The following is a 23,359-nucleotide window of genomic DNA, read 5'->3' as shown; positions in this document are numbered from 1 at the left end:
GCATAACGAAAATACCTATGATGCAATGAACAAGTTGTTGTTATCCAGCTCTCTGGAGAAGACGGGAAGGCTGGGAATGATGGAAGGGAAAAGGATGACCATAGAGGCCTGGCAACACAGTGGTTAGAATACAGCATGGCAGGCTAACTCTGCCAACTGCCAGCAGTTCGATCCTGACCGGTTCAAGGTGGACTCAGCCTTCCGTCCTTCTGAGGTCGGTCAAATGAGGACCCAGATTGTTGGGGGCAATATGTTGACTCTGTAAACCCCTTAGAGAGGGCTGTAAAGCACTGTGAAGTGGTATATCATTCTAAGTGCTATGGCCAAAATTGAGGAATGCTATTGAAAGAATTGATGAATTCTCAGTTAGATCACCCTGCAGAAAATCTGTTCATGTAATCGCTCAGCATGAACATAATGGCCTATAATCAACTCTCCTGTCCCAGTTGGAAATCTCTTCTGGATTTTGGGTTTGAGATGGGGGGAAAAAATGAAACACTGACTTTGGATTTTGTCGATTAGATAAATTTGTTGTTATATAGAAATAGCTAGTCCATATTAGTATGTAAAAGTAAGTCGTCGAGGCTGTAATACTATTATTTTATTGCACTAAAAAGAGTTGTAAATCAATATTTTTCTCCCACCCTTCACTTCTTTCTCTTGTTTTTTCCCCTCCTCCATTTCACACTATTTTCATTTTTTTGTATTCTATATCTTGGAAAAAAATCAATGTATTTAAAATCAATCAATGCTTGTAGTTGCCACCCATCATAGATCAACAAGAGAGCAAACCAAAAGCTGTGAATTCTGTTTTAATGGATCAGCAGTGCAGCTTTTCAAAATTCATTCTACTGCACTCCTTGCAATAACCCTATAGAAGAGCATCTGCATTCCCAAATTTAAAGAGTGGCAGCAGCAACAGAGGCACTGTGTGAAGATCTGAAGGGACAGATCGCCTATGCAGAATGGGAGAAGAAGGTCCATGTACGAGCTCACCAAGAATCGATGCCAACTTGATGACTCAAACAATACCAACTGCTACATCACCTCTCCACAAACATTGAGCTTGTTGTGTTTTACACAGATTTCCAGATGTCATATCCCTGGTAGAGACTGACTCTGAGGGAGAGGAGGAACAGCTGACAGGGAGTGGAACCAGAGGTTGTGGAGGAGGCTAGGGAAGGGCAGAGGCCGGCTGGGCAGTCAGAGGAAGACCCAGGTCCGTCCCCTCTCCATCCTAGGGCACGCATGAAGGAGACGATAAGGAGAGACATTGTCTACTGGGGAGGAGAGGCCTTGATCCTCTTAAGGGGCTGCAGCTGTGACAACTGGATAAGAGGACGGACATGCGTACGGGCGAGTGCTGGAAACAAAGCGTGGAAATATCTCTAGTTTATTGTTCCTGAGTTTGGCGTCCTTCCCAGTGTGTGCTCTGATATCTGTGGATGTCTTCCTTCCAACCCTTATCTTGCCTGGTTTGTGTTGTTTTTTTACTCTTTATAATTTATAGGCATTTCCTCCTTCTTGTAACTGCTTGTGGGGGAGTTTTTTGTCTCCGGTCAAGGATATTTGGAGCTTGGAAGCAAAGTGAAGGAATAAAAGGGGCTTTACCTGTTTTTTGTGACTGTGTTTATTTTGTATCCCACCCTGGGTCATCACAGCATACCACAGCTCCTTTGATTCAAACCCCCCCCCCAATGAATTAAATCAGTAATTATTTCATTTTTCTTAGTCCTGCTCAAATCATACATTCCTTCCAAATGAATAAGCTACATGTATCAATGAAGGCAATTTAGCATCTTTGGAACACATTTTCAAGAGTCCCAAGTGATGCTGCATTTACATGCTCATGAAGTGCTTCCAACCCTGTGCAATCAAGTCTACATCTTTAAGATATGACGGGAAGCATCAGCCAGCAGAATATATATCTCTTGAAGTGGCATTGTCCCTTTCTCTCCAAAACAGTGAAAGCAATTTTATTTTGTTCAGTTCAGCCTTAACTTTTGAGCCAGATTGTAGAGGACCTACTGCGATTTAAGTATATCAAACAGGCAGAAAATATTTCTTTTCGCTGGATAAATGTTTCAGTCTATTTCAGTTTTCGGCTGAGCTCTACAAGCAGGGGTCCCATCCAACCTCACCCCCTTGAACAACTGTGTCCGTCCGTCTCTTAGGTGTGCGCTGAAGGCATCTCTATCGGGATATCCGGTAACAAACTGCAGCTGTTAATAATGTCTATTTTTTCTGCCACGGTCCGTAGGTCGTCCAGAACCAGCCGTATGTTGTGTGAAGCGTTGATGATGCCATTTTGGGAATGGCTCAGCTGCCCAGTAATGGCTCCAATCTCCTTGATGGCAGTTTGGTAAACCTGTTTGATGGTGTTGTGGATGTCGTAGTATAAGCGGGCGTTACTCTCCACCAGCTTCTGCTGCAGTAGGGTGCTGTATCGGCCCCGGTGTTTGATGTGAAGGGCGGGCTTCTCTTCGACAGCGGTGGGAGACTCCGAATCTTCATCCCTGTAAACGATCAGGGGAGGCAAATCTGGCGTGATCCATTTCGCCTCGGCTTTCGGTCCAGCGGGAATTCCGGCTTCGTCTTCCTCGTCTGTTTCAGAGGCTTCCCCAGCGACCTGAAGTCCAGCAGGCTTTTCAAAGGCAGCCCGAGAGGATGCTGAGCAATTGATTTCTTCCTCTGAGTCAGTCTCGGAGGCTTCGCCCTGGATGACGGTTTTGTAGCTTGGAGAGATCATTTCTGGATCCCTTGAAAAGAGGAAAGGAAGCACGCTTGAGAATGGCAGGGCTTCAAGGAGGAATCTTTCGATTACGGAATACGAGCCACAGGTAGAATACACCTGCAAGGGAATTAAAGTACACCTCCCTAATCCCTGGAGATCTTGAGATCATTATCATATATATATATATATATATATGTTTTCTTAAGTTTTCGCGGGTACTTACATGTATGGTATTCAGCTTTGTTTGGGTATTTTCCCATGTCATTATAGTTGTGCTTTTAAAGTTGTAGCAACGTTTCAGCAGAATCTCATCATATATATATATATATATGAAATGTTAGGCTCAGTTGCGGTTATATATCGAGGACTACCCGTAGACAGTTTTGTTGGGGTGTGGCTTAACGTGACGTGACATTACCTGGTCGGATCACGAAATCTGCAAACAAACCCCTGCGCTTAGAGAGAACCAAGGGACCCCACAGTCCTTGTCATGCCACTGTTGGAGTCTGATTCCGAGGGGGAGGTCGAACAGCTGACAGGGAGTGGGAGTGTGGAGGAAACTGGGGAAGGGCACAGTCTGGCTGGGCATTCAGAGGAAGACCCAGGCCCACCGCCTCTTCATCCTAGGGCACGCAGGGAGGAGCGGAGAAGGGAGCAATGTGGGTTATGGGGGAGAAAAAGGCCCTGATTCCCTTCATTAGCTGCAGCTGGGGAAACAGGATTTAAATAGGGTGTTTGCGCACAGCACCTTGCTGGAAGCAAAGCATGCATTAACTTTGTTTGCCAAGTCCTATCTGGGTTCTAGCGTCCTCCCAACCGTATGTGTTTCATTATCTTTTGAGTTCTGCAATCCTGCCCTGTCTCGTTAATTGCTGCAGCGTGATTTGTGTTGGTTTTTATTTATAATTTATATATACTTTTGGTTCGGACTAAATTTCTTCCCTTTAAAAACTGTTCTTGGGAGTGTTTTTTCTCCAGCCGATGATAACTGGACATTGGAGGCCAAGTTGGAGGAATTAAAGGGACTTTACCTACTTTTGTGACTTTGTTGCTTTTGTGCCACGCCCCTTTGGGTCATCACAGTCCTCCTCTTTTCCTCCTCCTCCTCCACTCAGCAAACCCCACTCCCTTCAAGCATTGATAATGTTTCCTAGTTGGGTCAAGAAACGTCTGTAAGGAAACCACCAAGCTCACAGAGCACCAAGGGACCCCACATTTCTCCCTCTCCCCCTCCCCATAAACCCCACTCTCTTCAAGCACTGATGTTACTCTGTAGTTGGGTCATGAGACGTCTACAAGAAAACAACCAAGGACCCCTCATTTCAACCCTGAATCTCAGAGACCGTTTTCCATTGGGCCTCAGTGGATTGTTTGCCAGCAAATGGGAGGGGAACCCAGCTTCCTAACAGCGGCTGGGAATTCTGGGCTCTGCCATCCTCTGCAAACCTTGGGGGGAAAGCAGCTGCTTGCCCCACTTGCACATCCGCCCCCTCCACCTCTCTCCCTGTCCTCCCCTGCAGGGCGTGGAAAGGGAAGCCTGGAGTGGATTGGATAACCATCTGCCTAGGGTTTCCCTGCCTAAGCGGGGGAGGGGGGGGGCTGGACTAGAAGACCTCCAAGGTCCCTTCCGGCTCTGTCATTCTATTCCGTTCTATTTCCTGCGTGCAAAAAAAAAAAGAGTCTAAGGCCAGGGGTGCCCCCGCCTTGGCAACTTTTTAAGGCCCCTGGACTTCAACTCCCAGAATCCCCTGGGGATTGGAAGGAGTTGGCTGGGGGGAATTCTGGAAGTGGAAGTCCAGGAGGGGGTGGTCTTAAAAAGTTGGACACAATCGCCGGCTGGGATTGTTGCAAAGGCCTCCAGCTGCTACTTGTTCCTATTATTATTGCTACTGTTACTATTCACCCGCCGAACAATCCAGAGAACTCACCTTTCCGACCAGGAAACAGCGACTTCCACTTGGAGGGTCACCTGGCGGATCACGTGACCGTAGAACGGCTCGCTCGCTCATTCACCCACTCACTCATCTACGCCCGCGGGGAAGAGATCTCTGCTGCGCATGCGTCTGCAGAAGGAACGGGCTTGGCTCGCGGAGAAAGCCGGTGGGGAGGAAGACGGAAAGAGGCGCGCATGCGTCGAAGGGTGCGCCTGGCTGGGGGAGCTTCTCTGGGCCCGTGAAAGTTTGGGGTCTTGTCTTCGTCCCCACCCCACCCCACGCCCGAGGACAGGCTCATCCCTCCCCCCCACAGCCCATGGCTGCTGAGCCTTTCCGAGTGCGCAGGCGCTCCAGGGTTTGCAATGCAAAACTTCAAATGCAAATACATACATACATACATACATGCATGCATAATAGCTAAGAGTCTGCAGGGAGAAAGAAGCTGGAAAGGCTTTTTTTCCCAGAATGCCCCTGCTAGGGTGTGTTAAGATGGGTGGACTTCAACTCCCAGAATTCCCCAGTGTTTTTAAGATAGGTGGACGTCAACTCCCAAAATTTCTCAGTGTTTTCAGACAGGTGGATTTCAAGTCCTAGAATTCCCCAGTCTATGTTTTAAGACAGGTGGACTCAACTCCCAGAATTCCCCAGTGTTTTTAAGACAGATGGACGTCAACTCCCAAAATTTCTCAGTGTTTTAAGACAGGTGGAGTTCAACTCCCAGAATTCCCCCAGTCTGTTTTTTAAGACAGGTGGACTCAATTCCTAGAATTCCACACTCTGTGTTTTAAGACAGGTGGACTTCAACTCCCAGACTTCCCCAGTGTTTTTAAAACAGGTGGACTTCAATTCCCAGAATTCCTCAGTGTTTTAAGACAGGTGGACTTCAACTCCTAGAATTTCTCACTCTGTGTTTTAAGACAAGTGGACTCAACTCCCATAATTTCCCTGTTTGTTTTCAAACTGATGGACTTCAACTCCCAGATTTCCACAGTCTGTGTTTTAAGACGGATGGACTTGGAGCTCCAGAATTCCCCAGCTGGCGTCTATTAAAATGGGTGGACTTCGACTCCCAGAATTCCCAGCTGTTGTCCTTAAAGATAGGTGGACTGAGCCTCTCCCGGAATTCTGGGATTTGAAGTCCACCCACCTTAAAAATTACAGTAACAGTAGTTGAAATCTGTTGAAACAGTAGTTGAGATCTGTTGAAGAGTGAGCTGTGGATACCAATTGGCAGAACAGTTTCTTTCCTTCACTTGGAGGATGAATGCCCCCAGTTTTAAAACAAACAAACAAACAAACAAAAAACAACAAGGAGAAATCCTCAAAATTTGGAGAAAATGGGCATTTCTGCCAGCACTTCACTGCCTGGGGAGTTCTGGGTGTTGAAGTCCAAGAATGCTGTCTTGGGAGTTCTGGGCATTGAGATCCATGCTTGCTGGCTGTGGCATCCATAGCAGGCCTCACCTTAAAAGCTGATGTCCGCCCAGCTTAAAACACCTGGCTGGGGAACTCTGGGAATTGAAGTCCACCCACCTTAAGGCTGCTAAAGGTTGCTTTAAGGATGAAGATGGCCATTGCAAAAATCTCTTCAATACCCAGCGACCAGATCTTTCATGCTGGTTTTAGAAAGGAGAAGAAGTGTTGATGAGAGCACTTCTCGCACAAAGCCACGTCCTGCCGGCTCTTTTAACCACACAGCTTCCCCCTGTTTACACAGCTAGTGAAGAGTGTGGTGCCGAATCAGGAACCGCAAGAGAAGAAGGAAGAATGAAAAACCTGCTATCCTTAAGCGGTGTAGGAAAAAAAAAAGGTGCGAAAACGAAACCGCCATGTGCTACGCTGCACTTCCTGCATTTGCTCTGAAGTGGTCAGGCGGAAATCGAGCTGCCTTAGCAGGGCGTCAACAGGTGCTAAGGCACGGAAAACAGAGCAAAACAGTCGATGCACCCACAGTATATATCTGCATTTCTCCATCTCAACGATATGAAAATGGGTGGACTTCAACTCCCAGGATTCCCCAGTCAGCCATGCAGGAGAATCCTGGGTGTTGAAGTCCACGCATGCTGTCTAGGGAATCCTGGGAGTTAAAGTCCAAGAATGCTGGCTAGAGAGTTCTGGGTGTTGAAGTCCAAGAATGCTGGCTGTGGAATCCTGGGAGTTGAAGTCCAAGGATGCTGTCTAGGGAATCCTGGGAGTTGAAGTCCAAGAATGCTGGCTGTGGAATCCTGGGAGTTGAAGTCCAAGGATGCTGGCTGGGGAGTTCTGGGCATTGAAATTCATGCACGCTGGCTGTAGAATTCTGGGAGTTGAAGTCCACATACTTTAAAAGTTGCCAAGGGTGAGAAACACCGGATTAGGGATTAGGCACCCGGCCCCTTCTGTCTATCATCTGACGCCGTTTCTTATGACTATTTTTTGACTCAACATCTTGGTTCCTTTTTTCAGTAGTTTGCAAATTAAGGCAATTCCTGGCTTTTGTCCTTCCTGCGTAGGTGCTTGTTTCATTTTCAATTTATAGTCCTAAAGGTCAATTTTCAGCCCAATCTTGCATGATAAAGGGACTGGAGGTTAAAACATATAAAGAACGGTTGCTGGAATTGGGTATGTGTAGTTAATGAAAATAAGGGGGTGACATGATAGCAGTTTTCCAATACTTTGTGGGGGCTGCCACAAAGAAGAGGAGGGGGTCAATCTATACTCCAAAGCACCTGAAGGCAGGACAAGAAGCAATGGATGGAAGCTAAAATCAAGGAGAGAAGCAACTTAGATATAAGAAGAAATTTCCTGATAATTAAAACAACGAATCAGTGAAACTGACTTGCCTACAGAAGTTTTGAATAGCACTAGCACTTAGACTTATATACTGCTTTATAGGTCTTTCCAGCCCTCTCCAAGCGGTTTACAGAGTCAGCCTCTTGCCCCCAACAATTTGGGTCCTCATTTTACCCACCTTGGAAGGATGGAAGTCTGTGTCAACCTTGAGCCTGGTAGGATTTGAACTGCCAAATTGTAGGCAGCTGGCTGCAGAAGTATCTTGCAATACTGCACTCTAACCACTGCACCACAGAGGCCATATGAATGCTCCATCACTGGAGGTTTTAACAAGAGATTAGACAACCATTTGTCTGAAATGGTAGAGGGCCTCCTGCTTGAACAAGGGGTTGGACTAGAAGACCTCCAAGGTCCCTTCTAACCATTCCTATTCTATTCTATTCTATTCTATTCTATTCTATTCTATTCTATTCTATTCTATCCTATCCTATCCTATCCTATCCTATCCTATCCTATCCTATTCTAATCCTATTTCTATTTCTATTATTTCTAATTCTGTTCTGTTCTATTTCCAAATTTACTCTATTCAGAGAAGATGAAGGTAAATTGTAATGTACCCAGAGATTTATTGACAACTAAAACAAGAGAGCCAACACACTGGTGTCATATTGCTGTGGTGTCATCTATTCGCCAACATGTGGGCCATTTTATAATGCCTTGCATCCAATTGGTCACCATGATATAAAAAAGATGTTGAAACTCTAGAAAGTGTGCAGAGAAGAGCAACCAGGATGATTAGGGAACTGGAGGCTCAAACATATGAAGAACGGTTGCAGGAACTGGGCATGGCTAGTCTAGTGAAGAGAAGGACCAGGGGAGACAGGATAGCAGCTTTCCAATATTTGAGGGGCTGTCATAGAGAGGAGGGGGGTCAAGCTGTTTTCCAAGGCACCCGAAGGCCAGACAAGGAATAATGGATGGAAACTGAACAAGGAGAGATTTAACCTGGAAATAAAGAGAAACTTTCTGACAGTGAGAATAATCAACCAATGGAACAGAAGTTGTGGGAGCTTCATCCCTGGAGGCTTTCAAGAAGAGACTGGACTGCCATGTGTCAGAAATGGTGTAGGGTCTCCTGCTTGGGCTGGGGGGCGGGGGTTGGACTAGATGACCTACAAAGTCCCTTCCAACTCTGTTAATCTGTTATTCTGCACTTTGGACTCACACTCGTATCTTATTGGTCTTCAAAGGCAGCCCCATATAAACTACACTACTCCAATGTTGTGGTTGTGGCTGAATGTAGGTGACATCTGACACACCAATTTTTTTTAAAAAGCTCATAACCCCCTCATGTTGCCTGAACATTCGTCTTAAGGCAGGAATATGCAACTGTGGTAACATTACAACCCGTGACCAAAGATGTGAAACCTCAATACCTCATTCAGATGTATAATAACATATTACAGTACAATCCATCTCTTGTGTATTATCCTCGGCAAAGCATCATAGTCAGTGTTGGATGTATATTTTGTGTATATTCGTAGCTGTTGTACTCTCTAATTGCAAATGGAGATGTGGGTACTCTATTTTTCTTATCTTCATTTTTAAGTGCTCTGGTTTTATTGTATTGTGAACAGTTGCTGGGGTGCATCCACAGTTTCGTTGTACTTGTACAATGACAATAAAGTTCTTCTTCTTCTTCTTCTTCTTCTTCTTCTTCTTCTTCTTCTTCTTCTTCTTCTTCTTCTTCTTTCTTTCTTCTTCTCTTCTTCTTCTTCTTCTTCTTCTTCTTCCTCTTCCCCTCCTCCTCCCCCTCCTCCTCCTCCTCCTCTTCCCCTCCTTCTCCTCTTCTCTCTTCTTCTTCTTCTTCTTCTTCTTCTTCTTCTTCTTCTTCTTCTTCTTCTTCTTCTTCTTCTTCTTCTTCTTCTTCTCTTCTTCTTCTTCTTCTTCTTCTTCTTCTTCTCTTCTTCTCTTCCTTCTCCTCCTCTCTCCTCCCCTCCTCCTCCTCTCCTCTTCTTCTTCTCCTCCTCTTCCTTCTCCTTCTCCTTCTCCTCCTCCTCCCCTTCCTCCTCTCCCTCCTCCCCTCCTCTCCTCCTCTCTTCTCTTCTCTTCTTCTTCTTCTTCTTCTTCTTCTTCTTCTTCTTTTCTTCTTCTTCTCTTCTCTTCTTCTTCTTCTTCTTCTTCTTCTTCTTCTTCTTCTCTTCTTCTTCTTCTTCTTCTTCTTCTTCTTCTTCTTCTTCTTCTTCTTCTTCTTCTCTTCTTCCTCCTCCTCCCAGAATTCCTGAGCCAGCATAGCTGAACTGTAGTCCACAAGTCACAAAGGTGCCATAGTTTCACACCCCGGCCTTAAGGGGTAGGAGCAGTTCCACTATGACATTCTGAGAACCAACTACGCAAAGTGAGAATTTGAAGTTTCTCTCTTGTTTTTACCTCATGGATTCTGCCTGAGGCCTGTTGATGGTAAATGGTGGGGTTTCTCGAAAGAAAATTCTTAGGTTCTCACAGCTGCTGAAGGACAGGTCATGTGGGCGAGTGGTTCTTTCCCGTCTCCTTATTCTAGGTCTTCTTGGAGAGTTGGACAGTCCAAAGCTGGCTGGAGACTGTTTGACTATTTGACACAAGGATGACTCGCCTGAATCTCTAGCCAGGAACAAAGGGGCCTTTGGCTGGAGTTTCCCCAAAGTTGGTGGTGAGAAAGGCTGAGGGGCCACTCCAAAGGAGAACCTTGTGGATGAATGAGGAATTGGAGAAGAAGAAGACATAACTAATTTCCTTCCTGGTGTCGGCCACTTTAAATGGTCTTTCTGCTCGAATCTGGTGGTCAGACCCAAGAAATTTGGCACGGAGGAAGGGGGTGGGTGGGAAAAACCATGACATTATTGTCCTTGTATCTTCAATGGAGGACGCATCTCAGATAGATATTGGAAAATAACGCAACACGGGCCAGAACTGGGTTTCGGGAAGGATGTACCATGAGTAAAAGTATGTTCCACCTGTTTTGAGAGTTTTCTTCTGCTTCCCGTTTGGAACTCCTGACAAATGCAGGAATTTACAAGGCTGAGGTTCATCAGGGTCATCATAGAGGAATTGGGCCTCCCCCCCCCCAATTTTGTGGGGCCACTAATACCATTGGCCTGAGTGATCTTTAATATTGAAACCATGTCGTGCTACCCCAAACCTGCCAGTCGGAAGTTTCTTCTGCTGAGATAAAATCAGCCCACCTGTTTGACTTCCTGTTCAGATCTTCTTCTTTCTTTTGACTGTTTTCAGAGCATCTTCTTCATTCATGGTGAGTTAAGATACTGTGGTCAATATTTGGAGAAGTTTTGGGTTGCGAGAAGCAATTTTAAAATGTGCTTGTAAAAGAAATGACTGTATATAGATGTTGGGGGATTAGAGGGGGATCCAGTATTGTGAGCTGTGATGGGGAAAGGGGCTTACGGATCTACAGTTGATGAAAAAAAAATCTGAATACCTTCCGTTGCAAAAAAATATATAACAATTGCCTGAATATTCTAAATATTTTAAATATTCTAAAGAATTCTGTTCTGTTAAGGGAATGATAAATACTTTGCCTGAAATTATTTTCTTTTGAGCTGTTGTATCATCCGATAAAAGTAGGTGTAACTAGTTCTAAGGAAGATTAAATTTAGTTGTAATTTAAACAAACTATAATCTGTTCATTTATAACCAACTATACATTTAGTTTTACTTTATGAGTGTATAAATTTGCTTAATCAACCAATGAAAACATATTGAGAAAAGTAGTCACAGATTTGTGTGAAATGTTTCCTGTATCTTTAGAGATAAATCCAGTGTAGATTAGTCTTAGATTTTTAAGACTCATTATCTCCAAATTGTAGTGGCAGGTCACACTTGGACTATTATTGTTATGTATTTATGAAAGGAGCAACAGATGGAAACTGATCAAGGAGAGAAGCAACTTAAAACTAAGGAAACATTTCCTGACAGTGAGAACAATTAATTATTGGAACGACTTGCCACCAGATATTGTGGCTGCTCCATCACTGGAGGTCTTCAAGAAAAGATTGGACAGTCGCTTGTCTGAAATGGTATGTGCCTATAGGTTATCCTGCCTGAGCAGGGGGTTAGACTAGAAGACCTCCAAAGGCACCTTCCGACTCTGTTATTCGGGAGCGTCCTAAGCACAGAATACAATACTAATGGAAGGGATAATGCAGAAGAAAATATTCGAGTAATGAAATATGTATAATAAGAATTCTGCAGCGTAGGAATTATGTTGGAGACTGATACTATATATTTTTTCCTTTTCTTTGAAGATCTCTGGGGTAAAGCTTTTAGCCTGTTCAATAAGCTTACTTAGCATTTTCTTCCTTTTTTCATTTAACTTTCCCACCCTTTGAAGCACAGCAAACCAGAAACTCTATTGTCATCGCTCCCAGTAATAAGATAAGATGAGGTAAACTTTATTGTCATTTTTCTGTACACACAACGGTGAAGGCACTTGCCTGTCGCTCGGAAGGCCGAGACTTCTATCCTAGGTAGCAGCACACGTTTTTCTCTCTCCTAGGGCGCAAAGGGAAAATATCTGCTGCAAACTCCACATAGGTGTCAGGAAGGACATCTGGCCAGTAAACGCTCAGCTCCATAATCCAGTCACCCCAACTCTAGCCTGAATTAAGGAATTACAGGGCCCTAAAAAAGGGGAGTGCTGCATACACAATGGGGACATTAAAATGAAATTCCAATGCCCGCTCCCGGGTGGGAGGGAGGGGGGATAAAAACCAGAAGAACTCAGGATATACATTTTGACAAAATCAGAGACTTCCTGCGAGAAAATGCAGAAGGGAATGCTGTATTTATTTATTTGTCCAATGTATATACTACAGGCACCCATTTCACAAAACCAGTGACTCTGGGCAACATACAACCAAAGCTAAAAGAACTAAATAGCTAAAACTGTATTAATGATTGGGGGAAAAAAACCAACAGCTATAGCATTTACGATCATAGAGAATTTTAGATTGAGAAGAGCAATCTTGATCAGGATTGTATTCTCCAAATGATCATCAAGGCTCACTTCGAACACTCTAAGCAAAATGGAGCTCAGCCCCAGATATTTGTACTTTATTTATTAAATCTGTAGGCTGCCCATTCTTTTTTTTTTCTTTTTTCTTTTGAGTGACTCTGGGGTGGGGTGAGGGATAAAATGGCAGGCTGGCTGGGGAATTCTGGGCGTTGAAGTCCACATATTTTAAAAGCAGCCAAAGTTGGGGAAAAAACAAGCAATGTGAATACTTGCAAGATTTATGGGGCAGAGAGAGTGCAAAATTGCATCATCCCAACGCACCCATAGATAAAGAAAGAGGATAGTAGAAAAAAATATTATCAGACTGCTGGCTAATCTCATGTTTTAGATTGCATCAGGGTTGCCCAAACAAGCCGGCTGGGGAATTCTGGGAGTTGAAGTCATTTACACATCTTAAAACTGCTGAGATTGAGAAATCCCGTACAAAGAGATTAAATCTAATCTTCTTCAATTGCTCCTCTGGAATTTTTATCTTTGTCTCCCTTTTTCTTTTTTTCAAAAGAGAATCAAAATCGGATCCATCAAAAGCTGCCAAGATAATAATTTGCAGGCATAAAAATTCTTTCTTTTTTTTAAAAAAAATCTGAGTATATATAAGCAGGCAGATTTGGGTTTTTTGTTTTTTTTTTTGAAGCCATAATTATCTATGATTGGGTTTCAGGGAGAAATGGCAGAGTTTATCTTTATATCCATAAAGCCTTCTTCCCGTAGAAAAGTCCAGATAACAAGATCCCTCTCTCTGACCTATCTTCTTTCTTGAAATGTTAAGGTGACTTGGTTTTGCTTAAAGATTAGAGCTGCTTTGAAAATGATGGGCCATCTGCAATTCCTCAGGAAGGTTGCGACACGGCAGACTTTTTCTGTTGACAAATACATTTTACTAAAACACAAACAACTTTGAGGAGTTGCTTGTTATCACTAATAAAACCAGCTCCTCTCACAGAAGTTGATGTAAATGTGTTAGTCTTTGAGAGCTGTGTGCAATGAAATTTCATTTTAATGTATGCCGATTAGGGTACATTAAAGTGACAATAAAGTTACTCTATTGTATTCTTGCTTTATTTCTATTCTATTCTATTCTATTCTATTCTATTCTATTCTATTCTATTCTATTCTTGTTTCATTCTTATTCTGTTCTATTCCATTCTATTCTTGTTTTATTTCTACTCTACTCTACTCTACTCTACTCTACTCTATTCTTGTTTCATTCTTATTCTATTCTATTAGAATATTCTATTCCATTCCATTCTATTATTGTTTTATTTCTACTCTACTCTACTCTACTCTACTCTACTCTATTCTTGTTTCATTCTTATTCTATTCTATTAGAATATTCTATTCTATTCCATTCTATTATTGTTTTATTTCTACTCTACTCTACTCTACTCTACTCTACTCTACTCTATTCTTGTTTCATTCTTATTCTATTCTATTAGAATATTCTATTCTATTCCATTCTATTCTTGTTTTATTTCTACTCTACTCTACTCTCTAGTCAGCAAGAAAGATACTATCTGACTTTGGTTAAATTTTGGTGTTTTTTTTGCAGCGTAACAGTGTAATAAACATTTTTCTGTTTCTAACCACACTAAAGTAATATAAATTAACATATTTTTGTTATTGTTTCTAACCACGCTATGCATTGAGCTGCAGTTTGTAAAAGTTGATGCTTTTATCCTTTTTTTTAACCGAACAGTTAAGATTTCTACCTGACTGCTTTTGATTTTTGGATGCCGTGGATGAACACAGCTGTGTCCAAAATGTCCTTAGTTTAAAATACATAGAGGTAGTCCTCGAATTACGATCACAATTGAGCCCAAGGTTTATGTCGCTAAGCGAGATAGATGTTAAGTGAAATTTTGTCTCAGTTTATAAACTTTCTTGCCACTGTTGTTAAGTGAATCACAGCAATTGTTACGACATGGTTGTAAAAGTGAATCTGGCTTCCCCATTAACTTTGCTTGTCCGAAGGTTGATCACAATAACCCTGAGACACTGCAACCGTCATAAATACATAAAGTCAATTGCCAATTGCCTGAATTTGGATCATGTGCTGCAATGGTCGTAAGTGTGAAAAACGGTCATAAGTCGCTTTTTTCAGTGCCTTTATCATTTTGAACAGTCACTAAATGAACTAAATGTAAGTAAAGGACTTCTTGCATATATTTTGCATCCTTTATTTTACCTGTAGGGGTAAGTAGAGAGTGTGATGTGGGAAGGATTGGAGCTGTCAGCATTTTCTGATTCATACCAGCAAGTTCTAGATTAATTGTAGTTAAAGCTATTTGAAAACAAAAACACGGTACACTAAAGTTTGCAAGCAATTTTGGTGCATATTTCTCTAAAGGCACTGTTCTTGGAAAGGAAGGCAGTTTTACCGAGTGGCCACACTCTTCCCTAACAGAATGCATGTTCGTATATTTTCAAATAAACAGAGGTATTTTGCAGGTAGCTGTCTTCCATGTTTAAAATTCTGGTAAATTTTAATACAAAATATTTTATTATCAGATTTAAAAACCTGGCACCCCACGCATAGAGCAACTGTGTGAAATTAAAAATATAGAGAACTATGGTGTGCAATTAAAAATATCGAGAATTATGCCTACAGAATGCTAGATTTCAGTTCAATCTTGCCTTGAAAATACAGAGTTAGAGACTCAAAACTAAATTAATTTATCCCTAATCCCAATGGGGTTTTGCACCTCAGATGCTATGCATGTAGAGCCAGTAATTTTCCCCATGAGTGAGCATTCCTGGAGAAGACCTAATTAATTCAATCTCTAAAATAAATCTGGCTGTTGGATTGGATTTTGGAAATCAAACTTCTACATTTTCCCAGCCAGAAACTCGTGAATCTATTTACCTTCTGAATAGCAGCATATATTGACAGATCGATTATGTGATGAAGAGAGATTATTCTGTGTTAGGAAACCCACCCATTCTTAGTCTAGAAATATATGAAGTTGGGGTTAGTTTTATCATATTAGTTGTTTCGTTCGTAAAAATTGTTTTGTTCTGTTTGTAAAATCCAATGGCATTCAAACTGCCTTAACCCATGGCTCTCCTGGTACCTCACTGTAATAAAAAATAATATTAAAAGACTATTTCAAAAGGGAATTCCATTGGAAGAAAAGTGGAGGGACGGGGGAGGGGAAGATATCTTTTTTAAAAAAAGGAAGATTAAATAAAAAGAGCAAGATAAACAAAAGATAAAGCTCCTTAAAAGGGAGTGTGGATTCATATAGGTACTCTTCCGGAGTTTTAGTCATTGCGAGGGTTTTTGCCAATAGATGCATTTATGATTTCCAGACATGGATGACGCTCAAAAATGCATTTCAAATTGTCCAAATAAAATGAGCACCAGTGTGGAATGTAAGAGAAGAGCATCGTAGCCGAACGAGAAAGGCAGAAATTCTGTGCATAACATGTAAATGTCTGGGAATCCAGGAATTTTCCCTCGTAGCTAGACAACTACCGGATAGCGCAAAAAATATCTAGCACCATCTTCAACTTCTCAGAAAAGTGTCTTCCAATCTCCAGTCTCATCTCCAGTCTTCATAACACAAAAAAACCCCTGTTTCACAGGTTTGGTGTAAAGTGATAACTTAAAAAACTAAAAAACAAACCTGTCGACCTTTTCCAGAAGTAGTAGTGAAGTTTAGAAATGAACTTTGAAATGGTGACCACTGTCATCTCCGTCTCCTCCTCCTCCTCCTCCTCCTCCTCCTCATCTACTGCCCTCCCTTCTTCCTCTTCTCCTTTTTTCTCCTCCTCCTCTCCTCCTCCTCCTCCTCCTCCTCCTCCTCCTCCTCCTCCTCCTCTCTTTTCCTCTGCCTCCCTCCTTCCCCTTCTCCTTCCCTTTCCTCCTCCTCCTCCTCTACTGTCCTCCCTCCTTTCTCCTCCTTCTCCTTTTCCTCCTCCTCTTCCTCCCAGAGATGTCCACACAGGGGCAGAATAAGAACAGGGGTGTAGCAGGCCACTGAGGAGCCATGGATACATGTGAATTCCAGAAAATATTTCATTTTAATTCTTCCAGCTGTATTGAATCAAAAAGTCAAGATGGCAGCCATCACCATATGACCAAAAGTCCCCTCCTTGTCTATATATTGACACATGAAAAAAAGAACTTCAGTCATGTGAGAGACAGCTTCATGTGAGATATTTGCATGATCCCACACAAACCAGATACAATATGCCAGCTCTTTCATCACCAGAGCAGTGGTGAACATCCAGCAAAACCTTGGCCATTCGTGTAGAGAAAGCTAAGCAGCTGTGTGGCTTTACTTGGATAAGAGGCTATCAAAAAAACTCCTATCTATATTTATAAAAGCCAAGTACCACTCATGCATCATCACAAAATCTCCAGAACCGTAAAGCCTACAAACTTGAAATTAGGCACATATGTTCCTCTTGGCTTCTAGGTGCTTGCTAAGAAAGGATTTTTTGAAATGACCATCAGAGCATTAGTATTTCCTATATTATTATTATTATTAACACGCTCTGATGCTAAGGAGTTGTACTTCCCCTCCCCCTCTGAAAAGAAATCTGTTCCAACTGCCAGTTGCCTCACATTCCGTTACCTCAGTTCAAACCGGCAGACGTTCCACTCCTTCACTCAGGAGCGGCCTGGGGCTCCTTACAGCATTAAACATTGGTACCTCACCCAAATGTCTACGCCTTCCGCCGATGGAATTGCTTCCAGGCTCAAGGCGGCAAGAGCGATATTCCCTTATGTGTTTCAATCACCGGCCACCACTGAGCCACCGGATTGTGAACCAAATTTCCCCTGTATAGCCCGACCACAAAGTTTTGTCGCAAAGCACGGGTATCCAGCTAGTATCCATATAATTCCTAGAAGTGAAGTGTGGTCTCAAAGAAGAGTCTTCACACCAGCCCATTCACATTGGCTGGAGAATTCTGGGCGTGCATAAGCGTACCAACGTGCCTACCATCCTTGTCCTATTGTTTCTTTTATTTTTTTTAAATTTTTCTTATATGTATCCATGTAGTCATAACTATGTTTTTACTTATACCTATTATCTTGTAAGCAATTGACAAACCAAATAAATAAATAAACAAAGAAAGAAAGAAATAAAGTCTACACATCTTAAAGTTGCTCAGGTTGAGGAGTACTGCTTCCAACCTAAAATCTGTTTCACAAAGCAAAGATTTGTTTTGGCTCTGTCTACACGGTTACTCGAAGATGCATACAGTTTGCGTGTCACCCCGCAATTTCCTTGCAAAAATTGGAAAGGCCAACAAACCTTAAATGTCTCCTTTTCTAAATGTGAGGGGAATCAAATTACCTCACGTCACGATGTACCCTGATGCTAAAGCTCCTGTCCTTCAGCAAAAAAAAACAAAAAACCCCAAGTATCTTCTGCTAAGAAATTGAGAAATTAAAAGTCAAATGCTCCTTTCAGGAATAGAAACTGTCTGCGCAATTGAGACAAGGCTCAGGGGAATTGTGTTTTTCTCTCCATTCATGGCTGGCAGGTGCCTTTCGAGTTGCTTTTTGCGGCTTCTTTTCGAGCAAAAGCATTGTGGCTTTCTTCAAAGATTTGAGAGTTTCATCACCGATGCTCTCCAAACCTCAGTTGGAAATTTCTCTTGACAGCATGCCATATTGGGGGAATGAATCTGCACATCAACAAAGTATTTGTCGCATGGACACCCTAACTAAGTTTTTGTCTGCGGTTTGGTTGTGTGGAGAGGGCAGCAAAGGGGAAGAGATGTGGGCACTTTCTCCCCAAACTGGTGTTCAAAGCACACAATCCTGGTTTGCACCATGAGGTGGTAGTCTTCAGTGATGGCGTTTCTCAAACTTGGCAACATTTAAGATGTTTGGACTACAAGTCCCAGAATTCCTCAGCCAGCCATGCTGGATGGGGAATTCTGGGAATTGAAGTCCACACATCTTAGTCTTTTGGCTGGGAAATTCTGGGAGTCCACACATCTTAAGGGCCCCAAATTTGAGAAACACAGGGGTAGATTAAGATTCTTATGCTAACAAATTAAGAATATTTATACTAATCCATTATATTAATGGATGTAGTTATACTAAGATCATAAATCCATTATACTAATGAAGTTAAACTCCACAAATGCTTGCTAGGGAATTGTGGGAGTTGAAGTCCATGTTTGCTAACTGAGGAATTGTGGGAGTTGAGCACATATCTTAAAGGGGCTATGTTTGAAAAAGGTTCCGATTACATCAAACCATTAATGGACATATTTATACTAATAGTATAACTCTATAATACGAATGGAGCTGAAGTCCACCGATGCTGGCTGGGGGAATTCTGGGACTTGAAGTCCTCACATTTTAAACAGGCCAAGTTTGAGATTCACTACTCTAGTTGAAATTCAACCCTGTCACCTTTTAAAGGTAAAGGTTCCCCTCGCACATATGTGCTAGTCGTTTCTGGCTCTAGGGGGTGGTACTCATCTCCGTTATAAAGTATGACTCCGTTATAAAGTATAAAGTATGACTTCGGAGCATGACTAAACACCTCCGAAGGCGCACAGAACACTGTTACCTTCCCACCAAAGGTGGTCACTATTTTTCTACTTGCATTTTCTACATGCTTTCGAACTGCTAGGTTGGCAGAAGCTGCTGGGACAAATAACGGGAGCTCACTCCATTACACGGCGCTAGGGATTCGAACCGCCGAGCTGCTGACCTTTCTGATCGACAAGCTCAGCGTCTTAGCCGCTGAGCCACCACGCCCGCTGTAATCATCTTTTGAATCCTTCCAAATTTTAGGCTCCATCGTCGTTGTAAGTCACAGACTGCATGTATCCCGGTCACAGGTGTTCTGAGCCCCAGATAGCAACCAAAAGTAGTTAAAATATACCATAACATTAAACAATGAAATAAAATAATCCTCTGCCATATTTCCTCCTTCTTTCAGGATGAAGATCACATCATGTCCTACAGTGGAGCGGTCACAGACGACTACAATGAGAGCTATTCCTTCGACTGTTGCTTGACCCAGCCATGCGATTTGATCCCCTACCAGGAGTTTTCCAGGTGGTTTCTGCCTCCATTCTACTACCTAATTTTTCTCCTGGGTCTCGGAGGCAACCTGATGGTCATCGCCGTCTTGCTCCTGGACCGAGCCCCCTTACTCGGGACCGACATCTTCGTCTTCAACCTGGCCATCGCGGACATTCTCCTGGTAGTCACGCTCCCCTTCTGGGCTATCCAGGCCATTCGTGGTTGGGTCTTCAAGGACTTTCCCTGCAAGGTCGTCGGCAGCATGCTGAAGATCAACTTCTACGCCAGCGCCCTCTTCCTCATATGCATCAGTTTCGAGCGGTACCTCTCCATCGTCTACGTCATCCGGATGTACAACAGGAACAAGCGTTTCATCATCTACACCACCTTGTTGGTTTGGTTTGTCTGCTTCCTGATGACGGTGCCCGACTTCGTGTACCTGACCGCTGAGTTTGACAGTCGCCTCAATGTCACTTCCTGTGGTCTCGTCTTCCCTCAGCACAGTACCAAGATGTGGAAAATCGCCCTCATCATCATCAACCAAGTGGTGGCTTTCTTGCTCCCTCTGGTGGCCATGATCTACTGCTACTTCCACATCATCCTCACCCTCCTGCACTCCAAGGGCTTCCGAAAACACAGGGCCCTCAAGGTGATCTTGGCCGTGGTGGTAGCCTTCTTCCTGTGCTGGTCGCCCTACCACCTGGTGCAGTTCATCAACACATTGCTCCAGCTGCAACTCCTGGAGAAGGATTGCCAGTGGGAGGATAATCTGGACATCGCTGACATCGTCACCACCAGTTTGGGTTTCTTTCATTGTTGCCTCAACCCATTGCTCTATGCCTTCGTCGGGCTCAAGTTCCGGAACAAGCTCCTGATGGTGCTGAAGCGACTTGGTTGCATCAATCAGAACTTCTGGAACAGGCATTTCAGAGTGTCCGGTCAATCGAGAGATTCCAGTTGGTCCGAAAGCACAGACTGCTCAAATAACATCTTGTAGAATATTCTGTGGCCATAAGAGCGCCATTGCTATCCCAGAATTCTCCTCTTGGCTCCTCTGCCAGCGGAGGGAAACTGGCACTCCGTTGGTACACGCTAGTCCTCGACTTAACAAGTATTTGTTTGGGGGACCCATTCGAAGTTACAACAGCGCTGGAAAAAAAAAGTGACTTAGGACTGGTCCTCATAGTTAAAGACTGTTGCACCATCCCGACAGTTGTGTGATTAAAATTCGGGCTCTTGGCAACTGGCATGTCATATGATCACCGTTTGTGACCTTCCCAGTTGGTTTCCAAAATGCCAAGTCAATGTGGGGGAAGCTGGATTTGCTTAACAACAACACGATCCACTTAACAGCAATGATTCACTTAACAACCAGAGCAAAAAAGATGGAAAAATCAGGCGCGATTCACTTAATAATCACCTTGCTTAGCGATGGAAATTCTGATCTCAACAGCGGCCATACACTGGAGCTTTTAAAGAAGAGGCTGGACAGCCATTTGTTTGAAATAGTATCAGGTTTCCTTCTTGAGCAGAGGGTTGGACTAGAAGACCCTCAAGGTCCCTTCCAACTCTCTGCTATTCTGTTAAGTTGAGGACTACCTGTGTATATAGCGTTAAGATCGAGCGTCAAAATTCCCTCTATGGATCAGGTTTCATTCAAACTTTCACAGTCCTGAACAAAATGTTCTTCAGATATCATGTTTCCCCCAAAATAAGACCCTGTCTTATTTTTTTTTTTGCCACCAAAAAAAGCACCAGGTCCTATTTTCGGGCGATGTCATCCACTGACTAATCTCACTTGTGCGCATCGTCCCTGGTCTGCTTTTTGCTGTCAGAGGCCTTCAGGAACATCTTCTTCTGCGGCTGGCAAAGCTTTCCTGAAGGCCTCTGCAGCCAATAACAGAGCTCTGGATCGATCTGGAACTTTCTTATCAGCTGCAGAGGCCTTCGGGAAATCCTTGCCAGCCTTGCTGGCTGCAGAAGAAATGGGCCGGCAAGGCAGATGATGGGATGCACAAGGCCTGGCTACAACTGTCCAAAGATAAGTAGTAGGGCGGCTCTACCCCTCCATCTCCACCCTAGCTTAATTTTTACCTGTGCACTCTGGAGTGGGTGGGATCTTAATTAGGGCTTATTTGGGGGGTAGGGCTTATATTGGGAGCATGTGTAAAAATCAAGCTAGGACTTACTTTCAGGGTAGGTCGCATTTTCGGGGAAACTGGGTAGGTGAGACCTGGCAATCATTTTTGAACCAAATTGCTTCCACCTCAGAGTCAAGAAACGGGTTGCCAAATATGGTTTTGAGGTTACCTGTTCATGTTTTCAGTTTCTTCCTCTGCTCAAGAAGAGCTTTCTGACGTTGAAGATTGGGGCCGAAAACTTTGAAGGTCGAAAACCAAAAGATTTCAGGGCTCGTGCCAAAAACCTCTTGAGTTCTTGAAGTCTTCATTGTATCTGCTGTTATTTTGCATTGGCTTGTGTCCTTGTTGCCTGATCGTAAACCTTGACTCTGCACTTCTGAAATGTGTGTAGCCGAAGATTACGTGGTCTGTGTAAATCTGATCAAACGAGAATCGTGCTGAGAAAGTCTTTTGAGTCGGATAGATAAGGACAAACGAGAGGAAAAAGTCATCTCTTCGTTTTCGGTTGGTTCTTCTGGAGGTCCATCATTGGAGAGAAAAAGGACCTTGGCTTTTTTGAATGTATTCAATATTCTAATATTAAAAATATATAAATGCAGCAGTGAGAGTGTTTTTAACTAAATGTTCTGGTCTGGTGTTTTCATTGTTTTTCAATATTTGGAATCTTTGCATTCTTTATTTTATTATATTACTTTTTGCTAGTCTCCTCCTCCTCCTCCTCCTCCTCCTCCTCCTCCTCCTCCTCCTCCTCCTCCTCCTCCTCCTCCTCCTCCTCTTTCTACCCCTTCCCTTTTCTCCTTCTCTTTCTCCTCCTCCCTCCTCCTTCTCCACTTTGTCCTTCTCTCCTTCCCTTCTCCTTCCCTTTTGTCCTCCTCCTCCTCCCCTTATACCCCTTCCCTTTTCTCCTTCTCTTTCTCTTCCTCCCTCCTCCTTCACTTTGTCCTTCTCTCCTTTCCTTCCTCTTCTCCTTCCCTTTTGTCCTCCTCCTCCTCCTCCCAAGAGGATTTTACCTTAATTGCAGCAAAAGGCAACATCTTAGCAGTCCTTGATGAATCTCAGAGAAATTAAGCAAAGTAATCTAGCTAAAAAGTAGAAAAGACTATCTCAGAAAACAACAACAAACCACTTGCATATTGTTGCCATTCAGGGCATCTCCAAAAGTCGAACACAATGCACCTAAAACATTGTGTTTGTTGGGTGGGAGGTTGGATCACACTATCACCGCAGCCATTTTTGCTTTTTTTGACCCTTCTGCAAACAGCCCTTTTAGCACAAGGAGAGGGGGAAAAAACCCAAATTGCACCGCTGATGTGCAGCCAATATTTGCCATGGAATAGATATCACAGCATGATCAGGGCTGGGCAACTGTGCCTCCTTTGTGATTTGTGGATTTCTGGCTCAGGAATTCTGGGAGTTGAAGTCCACAGGTCATAAAGGGGCCAGGAATTCTGGGAGTAGAAGTCCATATGTCATAAAGGAGCTGTGAATTCTGGGAGTTGAAGTTCACAGGTCATCAGCGGGCCAAGAATTTTGGGAGTTGAAGTCCATAAGTTGTAAAGGGGCTGTGAATTCTGGAAGTTGAAGTTCACAGGTCATCAGCGGGCCAAGAATTCTGGGAGTTGAAGTCCACAGGTCATAAAGGAGCTGCGAATTCTGGGAATTGAAGTTCACAGGACATAAAGGGGCTGTGAATTATGAGAGTTGAAG

The 23,359-nt window shown here is 43.3% G+C and overlaps 2 protein-coding genes across 4 annotated transcripts; one reads left to right on the top strand and one right to left on the bottom strand.

Annotated features, from left to right (window-relative positions):
* Positions 1-1,714: 1,714 nt before the first annotated feature.
* BLOC1S3 (biogenesis of lysosomal organelles complex 1 subunit 3) lies at positions 1,715-5,009 on the bottom strand. 3 transcript variants are annotated; one of them, XM_087971145.1, is made up of 2 exons: positions 4,663-5,009; positions 1,715-2,759 (listed from the first exon to the last, which is right to left on the bottom strand). In XM_087971145.1, exon 2 carries the CDS (start codon positions 2,747-2,749, stop codon positions 2,171-2,173), a length of 579 nt encoding a protein of 192 aa, XP_087827271.1. In that variant the 5' UTR covers positions 2,750-2,759; positions 4,663-5,009; the 3' UTR covers positions 1,715-2,170. The 3 variants fall into 3 exon arrangements, with proteins under 3 accessions (XP_087827271.1, XP_087827269.1, XP_087827272.1); XM_087971143.1 differs by having other exon boundaries at positions 1,715-2,851; positions 4,663-4,805; XM_087971146.1 differs by lacking the exon at positions 4,663-5,009 and adding an exon at positions 3,770-3,900.
* A 4,853-nt stretch (positions 5,010-9,862) lies between these two features.
* CXCR3 (C-X-C motif chemokine receptor 3) lies at positions 9,863-22,250 on the top strand. The gene is made up of 2 exons (XM_026688786.2): positions 9,863-10,729; positions 19,426-22,250. Exons 1-2 carry the CDS (start codon positions 10,727-10,729, stop codon positions 20,506-20,508), a joined length of 1,086 nt encoding a protein of 361 aa, XP_026544571.1. The 5' UTR covers positions 9,863-10,726; the 3' UTR covers positions 20,509-22,250.
* The last annotated feature ends 1,109 nt before the right edge of the window (positions 22,251-23,359 follow it).

Source organism: Notechis scutatus, chromosome 8 (genome assembly GCF_049901735.1).
Source record: "Notechis scutatus isolate UNSWTSFEM ecotype Mainland chromosome 8, rNotScu1.2, whole genome shotgun sequence".
NCBI lineage: Eukaryota > Metazoa > Chordata > Lepidosauria > Squamata > Elapidae > Notechis > Notechis scutatus.
The sequence above is the reverse complement of the archived record's forward strand: the minus strand, read 5'-3'. Positions and strand labels throughout refer to the sequence as shown.